Genomic DNA, 13,656 nt, shown 5'->3' on the forward strand with positions numbered 1-13,656 from the left:
AATGATTGGTTGTCTTTAAGTAGGCTGCAGCAAATTCTGTTAGTCTGTTAAAGAAATCTGGTTTATGCGGTTTAACTCAGGATTATCTTGGAAAAGCAAATTAAACTTGATTTGTAATGAAAGTTAATACATCTGGCTAAGCATTAAACATAAAAATGTAATAATTTTGTCAGCAGCAGTTCTAATATTTCTGCAATTTAGCACTCAAACATCTTTAATAAGAAACGTCTTCCTTAAATTTAATTTTTTTTAGTGCATTCCTCATGTTTGCTACTGAAATGACTTGTGTCTTTCCTCCCTGATCATCTCCATATCACTGTGCATCCACTCTCTCCCGTTTATCTGCTGTAAGAGCTGCCGATCGAGGAGTTTCGGCCCTACCCAGGTGTCGTGACTGACGTCTGAGACAAGAGAAAAGGCTCGTTTGGCTCTTTGATACAGGCACGCTAACCGGTCTGCAGGACAAAAACTCCAGTTCAGATGAAAAGTTCTGGACTTTCATATGAACTGAATGGAGTCACACAACTGGAGCCTTTAAAGTTATTGGGAAATGTGGTCTAAACATATTGGGTACTTCAAGTGCTGCCATTATTTCCAAGTTTACAGTTAAAAGTTGCAATCTTCAACCTAAAAGAAAAAAAAGATTAGAACACAAAAAACTGAGTTTACCCTTTTCTTTAAACCATTTGCACAATACTGCTATGATGTTCATCTTGAGTTGTTAAATGTGTTTTCTCACTTTATACAACCATATCTGTTTTCAGATGCATTTATTTAATACCATCTGGAACTGGAAAAGGCTTGATTAATGTCTAAAATGGCTTTCCTTACTCTCACACTTTTATGTTGATAACAAGAAATATAAAGTCATGTGTTTGTAAATGTTATAGATGAGGAAAATACTAATAGTAAACGACTAGAGCGCCACCTACCGCGCTGATTGAGGTATTGCTGTGTTAAAACCACAGTCAGCAAGCTGGCGAGACACCTGAGTATAGATAGCCTGGCTAATTTATCAGCTGGTCTCTAGCTGTATAATAAATCGAGCATTGAGAAGATATATTTTACATCAAGCAGTTGTATTTTTACCTAAACCTTATTACCCAATGGGAATCTCACATCAGTGCATGTCTGGTTAGATTTAGACAACACTAAGAGCCAGAGGTTAGGACATTACTGCTGTTCTGCAGACATTTAATCTATCTGTTGTGTAACCATCACGGTCTGTTCAGATGCAGTTATTTTGGGTTTGATGTTCCTTTGCTGTGATTTTGAATAGATGTGATGGTCTGTTAGTCCCGTAAAGCTCCCGCCTCATCTCCGGGTTGCATTCTCTGTGTAATCTGCTCTGTGTTGTTTGCCATTTAACCTGCTGTCTGTGTTTCACACCTGGGCGCCGTTTCTGATTGTCGCTCCCCTGCAGTTCGTCCGCCGTCTGTTATTATTCTGTCTCCTTCTCATCGTTTCCCTTTGTCTTGCTCCTGTTTTTGTTGCTTTTTGCTTACCCATGCCCCGATGGTGAGGATTAGTTTTTGTTGTTTCAAGCAGCTGTGCGTCTCGCGGATGTTTTGTATCGCTTTGACAACTAGTAATTTAAAGCTATTTTCTATCATCCACTCATTGTCTGCTGTGCACGTTGATCCTGGGAAGAATTTTCCAAACTGGATACTTTTTTTTTTTTTTTTACTAAACATGCTAAACAGTTTTTAATTCTTGGATCTGTAATGATTTACACAGCCCTTTTTTTTTTTTTTTTTTTTTTTTTTTTTTTTTTTTTTTTTTTTTTTACAAAAATCTGACTACTTTGTTTAATTTAGATATTTTGCAATTAGTTTATTGTTGAGCTGGTTAGAAACGAAGAAATTAAAATACTATTTTTGTTTTTTATTTTATTTTTAGGCCCGCTGGTACCCATGTATTAAAATCTCTAGTATAACAACAAATGTGAGTTTGATTAAATTAATAGGAATGTTACAAGTGAAATACCTGCCATTAATTGTTGCTATTATATTATTTATTCTGACCACTAAAAAGTGAGAACATTGATCATAGATCAGGTGCTTAATATTTCATTGTAAAAGCAAAACATGTATTGATATTAAAAATGTTTTTTCATGATTTTTGGTCTCTACTATGAATTTAAATGGGAGCATAAATGACCCCAGAATTTCCCGTTTTACCTTCGCTGTAACCATCCTATTTTTTTTTAACCTATACACACACAATTTGATGTTGTTTGCTTTGTAGCTTTTGCTGAGGTTCCTTTATTCTGTGGAAATGTCTAGGTAAGAGACAGGGTTAAAACCAGGTGTACCATCTAGAGGAGAACTTTAAGTTGTTGACAGCAGTAGTTAAGCCCATCTGCCCCCTAGGATGGTTTCACAACTAAACAGAATGCCAGGCCAGATGTATCTAATATGAAGAGAAAATACAGGGAACACAAAGTAAAATGAAATAACAACAAAAAAATGCAAAATTGGAGAGTAGTAGGAGAACTCAGCAGAGTGAGAGAAATAGACCCTGATGTCCTCCAGCAGTCTAAGCCTATAGCAGCATAACTATAGAGGTAGCTCAGGGTAACATGAGCCACTCTAACTATAAGCTTTGTCAAAAAGGAAAGTTTTAAGATTAGTCTTAAAAGTAGACGGGGTGTCTGCCTCACGGACCAAAACTGGGAGTTGGTTCCACAGGAGAGGAGCCTGATAGCTAAAGGATCTTACCTCCCATTCTACTTTTAGAGACTCTAGGAACCACCAGCAGACCTGCAGTCTGAGAGCAAAGTGCTCTGTTAGGAACATACGGGGTAATCAGAGCTCTGATATATGATGGAGCTTGATTATTAAGGGCTTTATACGTTAGAAGGAGAATTTAAAATTATTTTAATATGCGATGTAAATCAGTTTTTAACTGCGGGAATAAAAATATTATTTGCAAATAATCTAAATAATTTGCCAATGTATTTTTGTAAAATGTGGTAAAATTATCCTACAAGTAATTTAAATATAAAAGGTTGGATCATTGCAATGTGTTAAACTGTTGTTTTTTTTAGATAGAAAATTAAACATAAAATGTGGGAAAATTGCATAAAAAAGTCTGAGAGAACCAGTTAAACAAGTTTAAAATGGACTACATCATCTCTAATTACCTTTTTCACATTTAAAGGAGTTCCTTAAGTTATTTCCTGACTGCATCATGTTATTTATCATCTAGCTTAGCTGTTTTTAGCCCTGTCATTTAATTAAATGTCACCCAACTGGAAACCTTGCAGATGATAATAGCCTTCAGCCCATTTGTCTCTGACCTTAACTGGTTTTCATAAATCTCTTTTTTTCCAGAGGACGATGAGGACGCTCCTCTTCCACCCATCGCTGAGCGTCAGGTAAGAAACACAGAAGATAACAGCACCTTCAGATTTCTATAAACTTCAGGACCATAATAAATATTTCTGGCTCAGCTTTAAAAATCCGTTTGATGCCAATCAGGCTTTTATTTTCAGATAAACGGAAATAAACACAATTACTGCTGCAATTTCAGCATCAGACTTATTGGCAGATAAACCAGTTGCTTTATATATACTTTACTTTTAATAAGCCAAACCTTCTCTTGTCCTTTTAAAAAGGCTTCATCAGTATTTCTCCAGGCTGCTTGGAGGGAATGTTGCATTTTGCTTTGGACTTTAACTGTTTTTCACTCATTTTCTGTCCAAATGTGTCTATAAACAGCAACAACAACAACAACAAAAAAAGTCTCCACAAAGCCATGAGAACTACTGCTGAAGACCACTTTAGTTGATTAAAATCCAGAAAGAGGACTCAAGTGTTTTGGACAATGTTGAATTTTATTTTTGGCCGAATAAATGTAACAAATCAATCAAAACTTGTAACTGATCCTTTTAAAATTTTACTGCTTTAAAATAATCCCTGGTGGCTTAAACATCATCTCACAATTTGTTAATTTTAGTATTTTAACTCCACCACCGCAACAAATCTGATGAATAAGTAACTGTTCACATTTCACGTGATGTTGGAAATTTAGTTGGTTGGACGAGCCTTTTTACTAATAAATTAACTTTTAGATGTAAATTTGTTGGTTTACTGAAAGATAATATCATTTTATTACTGAAAAACAGTTATAAACTTCAAACTTAGACATTTAAGAAAAGTAAAAGTTTGGTTCTGCCTTTATTAGGGGAATGTCTATATATGCTATCTTTATCATTAATAATGCACACAATTATCTGTTTTGTTTGTTTTCATGTTTTAAAGTGACAAAAGTAAAAAGAAAAACAATTTTACAAATAAACATTTCTGATATTAAATAAAAAGAAATAAATAGAATTAGCGACCATTATGGCCGCTTGTGTTCAATAAGCCTTAATGAGGCTCCGTTCATGCCGGCGTTCGGTTTCGTTAGCGGTCAGAAACCTCAGCTTCCCAGACGCCGTTCAGGGAGGTCGTTCTGCGGGTTCCCTGTGTGTGAGCCGCCCACATGTTGTCATCAGGGTTCAGGTCAGGGAAGAGGTTGTTTCGTTATTCCTCCGTCTTTAAGGTCAGACTGGCCATGCAGTGGAGTACTTTAATGCGGCGATGGAGCGTCGCCCTGCAGAGAAACCAGCCTCTTCTTGAAAGATGCAGACTTTGGAAGTTTAAAAGGTCCAAACAGTTCATCCATGATGACACCAGACCACGCTACTACCACGCCTCCACCCTCACTGACCCGACAGGACCCCGTGCATCGGACCCATCGGGAGTCACTCTCACCTCATAAGTCAGAACAACTTTTTTTAAAAGCTTCTTCAGATTTTTTGTCGTTTCTCTTGATCCAGTCTTGACGTTTCATCTCTCTTGCTCTTCCTCATGCTTAAAGTTCGGAAGATAATTTACATCAACTGGACTTTTACAAAGTCCAGTTATTTGTTTCCAGTTACTTTTTTTTGGAATAATTTACATCGTCTTCTTTCCCAGGAGGGTTTCTTGCCACCTTGCTGCTGCAGCGCTTTAAAAGACTTCACAGGTTTTGACTTTTTAGAGTCAGTTGAACATCTTTTTTTCTTTCTTTTTTCTTTTATTTTTTATTTAAAAGGGGACAGTGTACATTAATCAACATTAAAACAATGTAAATGTACCCGAGTTAGCTAAAAAGTGCTAATTTTCATCGGTAGTCCCCAGCCAGGTGTAAAAAAGGCAACCTTAAAAATAATCACAAGTATAAAATCACAAGATAAAATTACAATGCCAATTACATAAAAAACATTATGGTTAAGAAATACAATTCATGTAAAATAATTCAATACACACAGAAAACCTTAGTGTCCACAAATTTGGCTCTCTACAAGCCATTTTTTTGCATTCTTTTTGAATGAAAAGAATGACAAGGACTCTCTCTCTTTTGGGCCGTTATGCTTGATTTTTTTTAGAAAAGCAGCTAAATAATTATGCCCACCTGGATAAAGGGTGAGGTCACACCCTCCCTGATTACATAAATAGGCCTGCTATTTCTAAACTCTGCCGGCATTCAGGTCTACACAGCCTGAAGTTGGAAAATATGTAAAGATTTTGGTATGATCCCAATATTCTTACTTCATTTGGCAAATAAAACTGAAACACCTGATTTCTTTTGTGGGTTCTTCAGGTTTTGACCTTATAAAAAGGTCCATTTTAGAATGTTTTCATTTTACAGTCTCATACATATTTTATTTTATTTTTACACATTTAACCGGTAGCTCTTATGTACATATATATAATTTAGAAGCATTTTGACATTAACATCGAAACATGTGTGATGATGGCAACATGAAACGTGACGTTTTCTCGGGTAATTTTACTTCTGCTTGCCTTCAGGTGGTTCAGTCGCTCGGCGTGGCCATCTACAGAGCCCTGGACTGGGGCCTGGACGACAACGAGGAGAGGGAGCTCAGCCCGCAGCTGGAGCGCCTCATCGAGCGAATGGCCGCCGGGGACCAGGCCGAGGAGGACGTCCGCTCTGCCAGGATCGCTTCAACAGACGAGGGTTACAGTGGACAGGAGGAAGAGGAGGAGGAGGAGGAGGAAGAGGGGGCCATAAGGCCGGTTTGTACGTTCCGCCGGGTCGTGGTGCTCTGTGCGTCTCGTCTGGCCGACCCGAGTCTGGCTCCGGACCACTACCAGGCCGTCTGCCGGGCTCTGTTTGTGGAGACCCTGGAGCTGCAGACCTTCCTCGTCAAGATCAGAGATGCAAAGGAGGTACGTCACCGTGTCAGCGTCCCTCAGAGGTTTTACACTTATTTCCTGAACAAATTTTAAATGTGACAGGAAAAAAATTGTTTGGGGAATTAGAAGGGGTACAAAGAGACAAAACTAAAGAGAGTCTACCATAAAAAGAGGACTTTATGAGAGTAAATACAAAGAATTCACCACAAGGTGCAAACCATTAATCAGCCTCAAAAATGGAAAGGCCAGAATTGACTTTGCCAAAAAAAACATCGCAAGAAGCCAGTGCAGTTCTGGAACAGCATTCATTGTACTCCTCAGTCTTTGGACAGATGAGATTAAGATTAACCTGAACCAGAATGATGGGAAGAAGAAAGTTTGGAGAAGAATCAGATCGGCTCATGATCAAAAGCACATCTTCTGTAAAGCATGGTGGCACGGGCCTGCATGGCTTCCAAAAGCACCGGGTCACTTGTGTTTATTGATGATGTGACAAAAGACAGAAGCAGCCGGATGATTTCTGAAGTGTATAGGAATATATTTTCTGCTCAGATTCAGCCAAATGCAGAAATCTGATTGGACGGCGCTTCACAGAACAGATGGATAACGATCCAAAACCAATCAGAATCAGAAATACTTTAATGATCCCAGAGGGAAATTACTGTTTCAGTACAACATACTGCAAAAGCAACCCAAGAGTTTTTTAAAGCGAATAAGTGGAATATTCTGCAATGGCCGAGTCAATCACCACATCTCAACCCAATCGAGCATTCATTTCATTTACCTCAAGACGAAACTTGTAAAACGTTGTAAAACGACAAAACGAGGCAAAAGTTTTAGAAGTATGAAAAGACAGACCCAACGTTCTTTTGAGATCCAGGTGAATATCTGACGGTAGGTTTAGTTTATCAAAAGCGGACAAAGTTTCTGATTTTCAGATGAAGACTCTGAAATGAATTGTAGACGTTCCAAAAAAAGTAAAAAACAAAACAACTGGACTTGTTTTCCGTAGTAGAAGACGTTTCGCTTCCTCTCCAGGAAGCTTTCTCAATTCAAAAAGTCTGGAGTAATGTGGAGTAACGCCAGACTTTTCTCCAGATTTTTGAATTGAGAAATCTTCCTGGAGAGGAAGCGAAACGTCTTCTACTACGGAAAACAAGTCCAGTTGTTTTGTTTTTTACTTTTTTTTGGTATGACCATGACCTGGATGACTGAGAATCTTCACCAGATTTGTAGACGGTTAATAAGATGCTTTGAAAAGGTTTACAGACGCAAACGATTGAATGTTGTGAGTTTTTTTTTTTTTTTTTGTTGTTCAGATGCTGAAGAAGATTTCCCCTGAAGAAGCGCTGGAGGACAGATCCACAGCCGAGCTGGACGGGCTGAAGCACAAAGACTGGGTGAGAGGAGGCGACGGAGAGGACAACAGCGCTGTGTGTCTGACCGGGTGCAGGCAGAGCCGTCGCGCTGACGGCTGCAGATGTTTTTTTTTTTTGCTGTTTCCCTCTCCAGGCTCGTCTGTGGGTGCAGCTGATGAAGGACCTGAGGCAGGGGGTGAAGCTGAAGAAGGTCCAGGAGCAGCCGTTCAACCCGCTGGCCACCGAATTCAGCCTGACGCCGTTCGAAATGCTGATGCAGGACATTCGGACTCGCAAATTCCAGCTCCGCAAAGTCATGGTGAGGCTTTCTGGCTCCGTGCTCCTCAATTAGTTCTGCAATCCCTGGAGAGAGTTCAGCTTTGTGCTGAACCAAGAAGAGGAGAGTTGTCTGAAGATAAAATGAGCAACACGTGGGGGAAAAAAAGCAAAATTCTCATGCAAAGATTGAAAAAGATTTTGATGTCAGTTCAAAACAAAATGAAGGAAATGTGGAGACGTAAAACAAAGTGATGTTAGGTAACCTGAACTGAAATCAGACAGATGCTATTCTGCATCTTCATCCTTTGTTTCACTTCAGCTCCACCAGGAGGTTTGTTACCAAAAGGCTAAATCCTAACCTCATCTAGTCATCACTTATTATTACTAATTAAAAGTCTTTGGAAACTCTGATAAAATGCTTTAATGACTTTTAATTTAAAGGGAATGTTTAGAAGTACCAATTATTGTGGCTGCTATTTCTTAAAAAAGCATATTTTTCCCCACAGGACAGATGGACTCATATTTAAGGTGGGATTTTTCCCAAAAAAATAACATTTACAGTTCAAGTTAAAACACAGAGTGAAACATTTGTATGTCTGAAGGTTTATGCCAACAGCCATATTTTTCTGTCACAAATTAAATAAGTTCTGCTACTTAATCTGTTGATGTTGAACATCTGTAGTTTTACAGCAGCTACTGTTGTGCATTTCGTTGAGTTTGGGTTTCAAACCATGGACAAAAATATAATCTATAAAAAGAGAAAACTATTTTTAGAAAATGTTTTGTTTTCCAACTGTGCTGTTTTGTTCCTTACATCCAAAAAATGGAATGGTTCCAAACCCAGTCAGTGTTTGTGCAAAATAATGATGATTTTTATGTACTGGTTATTTTCCCAAGTTTATGTTTGATTTAGTTGTGTTTTATTGCCTTTTTAAAGGTGGGCGGTGATATTCCTACGAGAGTGAAGAGAAGTGCCCACGAGGTGATCCTGGACTTCATCAGATCCAGACCTCCTCTTAAACCCGTGAGTGGATCCTAATCCATAAACCCACGTATTGTACTCGACAACGCCGTTCACACGCTTTGAACTTTGTTCGGGTAGTTTCCTGTTACAACCACAAACGTGTATGTTTGGGATTTTGTTTGATAGAACGACACGCGGTAGAGCTGAAGGTATACGAAATGTTTCTTAAATAAAAATCTAAAAAGGAAATCGAGTGGCCAAATTTTTCTCTTTTTCCACTTTAAAAAATACGTCAATATTTTTCGAATTTGACTGAGAGAGTGTGTTTTAAAGTCGGTTTTAAAGCCTCGCCACAGATTGTCGGTTGAAGTTAGGTCTGGGCTTTGACTAGGACACTCATAATTACGCCTTGATCTAACTAATTTCTATATTGGGCCACTTTGGCATCATGATGTCATTAAAAGGGCCGGTTACACCTGTATAGATGATACTTTTGATTTCATAATTTTATTCCAGTTCACATAGAGATGTAAAAAATGTCACAGTAACATAGAATTAGCACTCTTAAGCCCATTTGAACAGTTTATCTGGGGGAAAAAAGTTACTATTAGGGTGAGTTACACTTTAAACTCATCATTCTGCGTCACTTTTTCTCTTTCTGGACATTTCTGGGTTGTTTTAATGTGTTGTGGCAAAACTGACATCTAGTGGCAGGATGCTGTTACTACACAGTTTAAAAAAAATCAACATTCGCTACAGGAGACGCAGTTTCAGCCACTTTATACACTTTAAAAATATATATGCCTCTACTTTATGACATGATATGCCTTTTCTGGCTCTTGAGAGCCAGATAAATTGCCTTGTCGGGCCGGATTTGGCCCGCGGGTCTTGAGTTTGACACAATCTGAACCATTCCTCTGTGACAATGGCTGCGTGTTTACAGTTGTTAAGGTGAACCTCTGTCCCAGTCATAGTACTCTCACTAAGTTGCAAATTTCTGCAGCTCCTCCAGAGTCACCGAGGGTTAGCTTTAGCATTTTGAATGTAGGACCAAAAGAGGAATTTTGGTCGTCTTTGACCTCAGAATAATGGTTTCCTTTCCTGGCTTGTCAGTTCAGATGGATCGCCATGTAGGTTTGGAGTAGTGCTCCAAACTCAAATGAGGGATTGAACAGACCTCTATGACATGTTCAAAAGCTTAGGATATTGTTTTGTGCCCCAACCCCGCTTTAAACTTCTCCACACTTTCTCCTTGACCTGTGTGCTGAACTAGTTTGTGGTCGCAATGAGAGAAAATGTCACACCCCTAAAAGAGTTATAGGGTTGTGAATATTTCTGTAAAGACTCTGCGTGGCGGGACGTGGAGGAAATAGCTTCCTTGTGTTTTTTTTGTTGTTTTTTTTCTCAGACGTGTTTGAAGAGCAGATGTAGTCAAACATTTTCTTCTGGTTAGGTTTCAGAACGCAGCCTGGCTCCTCCTCCTCCACAGCAGCAGTCGCTTCATGAGCGGGTCCTGGCAGAGATCAAGCAGGAGAGGAAGCTCAGGCCCGTGGAGGCACAGGCTGCCAGACGTAAGACCAGACCTTTTTTATACTTTTACCTGGATAATAGTCGTTAAAAAATGTACATTTTGGCATAAGGTACTATAAATGTTCCACTGTAAACATAATATGGTAATATAACACACCATAAGGATAGAGACCACACAAAACATGGCAAAAGGGCTTAAAGGTAAAAGCTGATGAAATTATCTGAAGTTAATAAAGAAAAAAAAATTGTCAGTAAAAAAGGAAATTATGCGTAGCTGTGGGGATATCATTATGATGTCAATGGATTCATGTTGTGAAATCTAAAACTTGGTGTTTTGGTCTAAAAAGGTGCAAAATAAAGTCCACGTTAAGGAGGTTCTTTTCCTCTGAGTTTGTCAGATCACACAAAGGCCGATCAGAATCCCATCTGGGTGTTTTCACACAGCAAGCCACTATTCTGCCAGTGATGACTTTGAAGCCCAGCTAAAGTGTTTTGGGTCCAGAAACATTTAATGTTGAATGTACTTTTTGGAGGATCAGGTTGACAGAAACGATGCGGCTCAGTCCAGCTTGCAACGCGTCCCCTTCATCCCCCAAAGAAGAGCACAGTTACCAGAAGGAATGCTGGGTATAACTGGACTTTAGTTAAAAGGATAAACTATAAGAAAATGTTAATCTAGGTTCAGTGACAGTTCGTGCTGCTTCTTAAATTAGTTTCTGACACTGTAAGGACATTTAAAAGGTTATAATTGCAGCCTACAGCCAGACATCTCCACAAACAATCATTGACTTTTACACAAATTAGCTCCTTTTCCTTTGCAGGAATTATCAACTAAAATTCTGCATTTTGAAAACCCTCTGCATGTTTCGACAATTTTACATATGTAAATAAATAGTGCTTTCATGCTGAAATACTTTGCTTTATGCTCTTAAACAGAGACGTGTTATTACAAATCAATAAATGTATAAATACATTTTATATTATAGTAAAGAAACAAGTTGGTTTGTTAATTTAAATGTGTTTCACTCTCACCCACATGTACAATCTTGAGCCTTCTCTACACGCCAACTATAATTTCTTCATATTTTTGCATGCTATGCATGCAGACATGCATTCACAGTTTTTTAATGGACTGAGAAAATGTTGTCTCAAATTTTCAGCTCATTACAGTGTCTGACATGACCCTGCTTGGAAATGGGGCTGGAGGTTGAGACCCTTGAAAAATAACTGTTTAGCTCAGCTTCCTGAGTTTATTGGTACTCTGTAACTCCAGGCTATTTAATTTGGCAATGTGATAACAGAGTAATAAGCATGAAATTACGATCCATCTGTAAAAACTCAGTTTCTCAGCCCAAAATGGTGTGAAATACTTTCAGTAGTTATCGCCGGTTATTGAAACCATAAGCAGCAGAAAGTATGGGTAAAGCTGCTCCCTCTGCATTTAATCCTGTTGCCTGCTATGCCGGCCTTGAGTAGAAGAGACCCATCCAATATGGCGGCGACGCAGGATGTACTTCAGCACGTAATGAGGCATCTACTATATAATGTCTATGGTTTTATCCAGCCGGCAACCATCCTCACCTGGTCAGCTGCCATCATCTTCCTCTTTTCTGTCCCCATCTCCTGTTTTCCAATAAACCTTTTAAAACGTAACATCATGTCCGGCTTGAATATCGGGATCTCTGCCGATCTGAGCTTTACAAAAACAACATATTGGCTCCAATTTAAACATCTTTTAATTTGGCTTAGTTTATGAGAAAATGTATATCCTTGCAAATTATAGTCCAAAATTGTAGCTTTGCATGTAGAATGCATGTCTTTGCATTGCCGTGACTGTTCTCTGTAATTTTTTATGTTGAAGAATTATCCTTCACAAATTCTTCTAAAAAATCAGAATGGAGGAGCAAAAGTGTTTAAAATTTAAAGCCCAAGGCAAAAGTTTTGCCTTTACAGACAAATATATGGAGCTTTTCCAGGTGCTCACCCAGTTACTGCAGAACTAAACTGAATGTGCTTCAGAAAAGGGATCATAACAGCATATTTTTATGTTAAACAACATGAAATAAAACAAAATTAAATTACAGGATCAAAATTTTCTTTTAAAAGCTTCGTGTTGTTTTATACGGGTGTGTACTTTTTGCTTGTTATTGTTGACATAAGAACGATCTAGGCCATCAGTCACATTATGTCTACATGAGTTTGTGAGATAATCACATTAAATTAATATTTAAGATTAATGAAGCCTATTTTATTGAACCTAATCTGATTTCTAAACAAATTATTCTGGTAGATTTAGAGTCTTTATTTAGTTTAACCTTAATTAAGGTGACAAAAGTTTATCGGCTTTCATCGCCTCCGCCAGCAGTGAGTTTAATACGTCACAGTTTAGGATTGAAGATATTTTGCTGTAGTGTAGACTGTATCAAATTCCACAAAAATGGAGCGGCTATTTTCAGACGAAGGTCGCTTAAGTCGCCTTCTGTGACTTTGGCATGGGAGAAAGGAGGTAAATAATGGGATTGGTGCTCTTTGAAGTTGCTGAATCCTAGAATCCTAGAAAACATGACACTATTAAATAAACACCATTTAATTATCTGTTTGTCAGGTTTGGACGGCAAAGGAGATAATATTCCAATCAAGTGATTACTGATCCTCCTGACCTCAACTAATTATGTGTATACTGCCGTTGTGATTAAAAAGAAATAACAATTAACTTTTACATGTTAATAAAACAAAAACGGACGTTTCCTTCAGCCTTTACCAACAGTAGGCGAAAGAAGGAAAAACTACATTTGTAATTAATTAAGCATAAAGCAGGTTGGTGCAAAGAAATCTGACTAATTCTGATCGTTTGGACTCAAATTCCAACTAAATTTACCAACATTAATGCTAATATTATTGTAGCAGTATTTTTTTTTCCCTTTTTAAATTTCAACATACAGAATATGTTCTATATCACATTATATCTATTTTTACCGTAAACAGTAAAAATAATAAGATGAGTAATAAATAAGAGATCAGAAAATGTTAGTGGATCCAAAGTTGAATAAAATTAGCACATTTTTAAGGCGGTGGCTGTCATGCTGATCACGTTTTATTTAAGTAAAGCAAAAATAGGAAGAAACTCCAAATGTTGGTCGCATTTTTTTATTGTTTTATCCCTGCTTTGTTAAATAATTGTGAAAAAATGGGAACACGGAGGTCGAGGCAGTGTTACTGACGTTTCATTCAGCCACAGAAACATTTAAGAAGCCTCGAGCAAAATGCAACTTTTATTCTAGGAATTCTGGTAACCTTTTTATTTAAGTATTTTTACACCTGAATATAGCTTTTCTTA

General features: G+C 38.0%; 1 protein-coding gene across 1 annotated transcript in view; it reads left to right on the forward strand.

Annotated features, from left to right (window-relative positions):
* The window catches only part of spire2 (spire-type actin nucleation factor 2), a 48,661-nt gene that overhangs the window by 15,852 nt on the left and 19,153 nt on the right, over positions 1-13,656 (forward strand). Inside the window, exons 2-7 of the mRNA XM_012867623.3 lie at positions 3,336-3,379; positions 5,841-6,221; positions 7,508-7,588; positions 7,701-7,865; positions 8,763-8,849; positions 10,243-10,360. Coding sequence (XP_012723077.2) covers positions 3,336-3,379; positions 5,841-6,221; positions 7,508-7,588; positions 7,701-7,865; positions 8,763-8,849; positions 10,243-10,360 — 876 coding nt within the window. The remainder of the gene's footprint in view (positions 1-3,335; positions 3,380-5,840; positions 6,222-7,507; positions 7,589-7,700; positions 7,866-8,762; positions 8,850-10,242; positions 10,361-13,656) is intronic.

Source organism: Fundulus heteroclitus, chromosome 2 (assembly GCF_011125445.2).
Source record: "Fundulus heteroclitus isolate FHET01 chromosome 2, MU-UCD_Fhet_4.1, whole genome shotgun sequence".
Lineage (NCBI taxonomy): Eukaryota > Metazoa > Chordata > Actinopteri > Cyprinodontiformes > Fundulidae > Fundulus > Fundulus heteroclitus.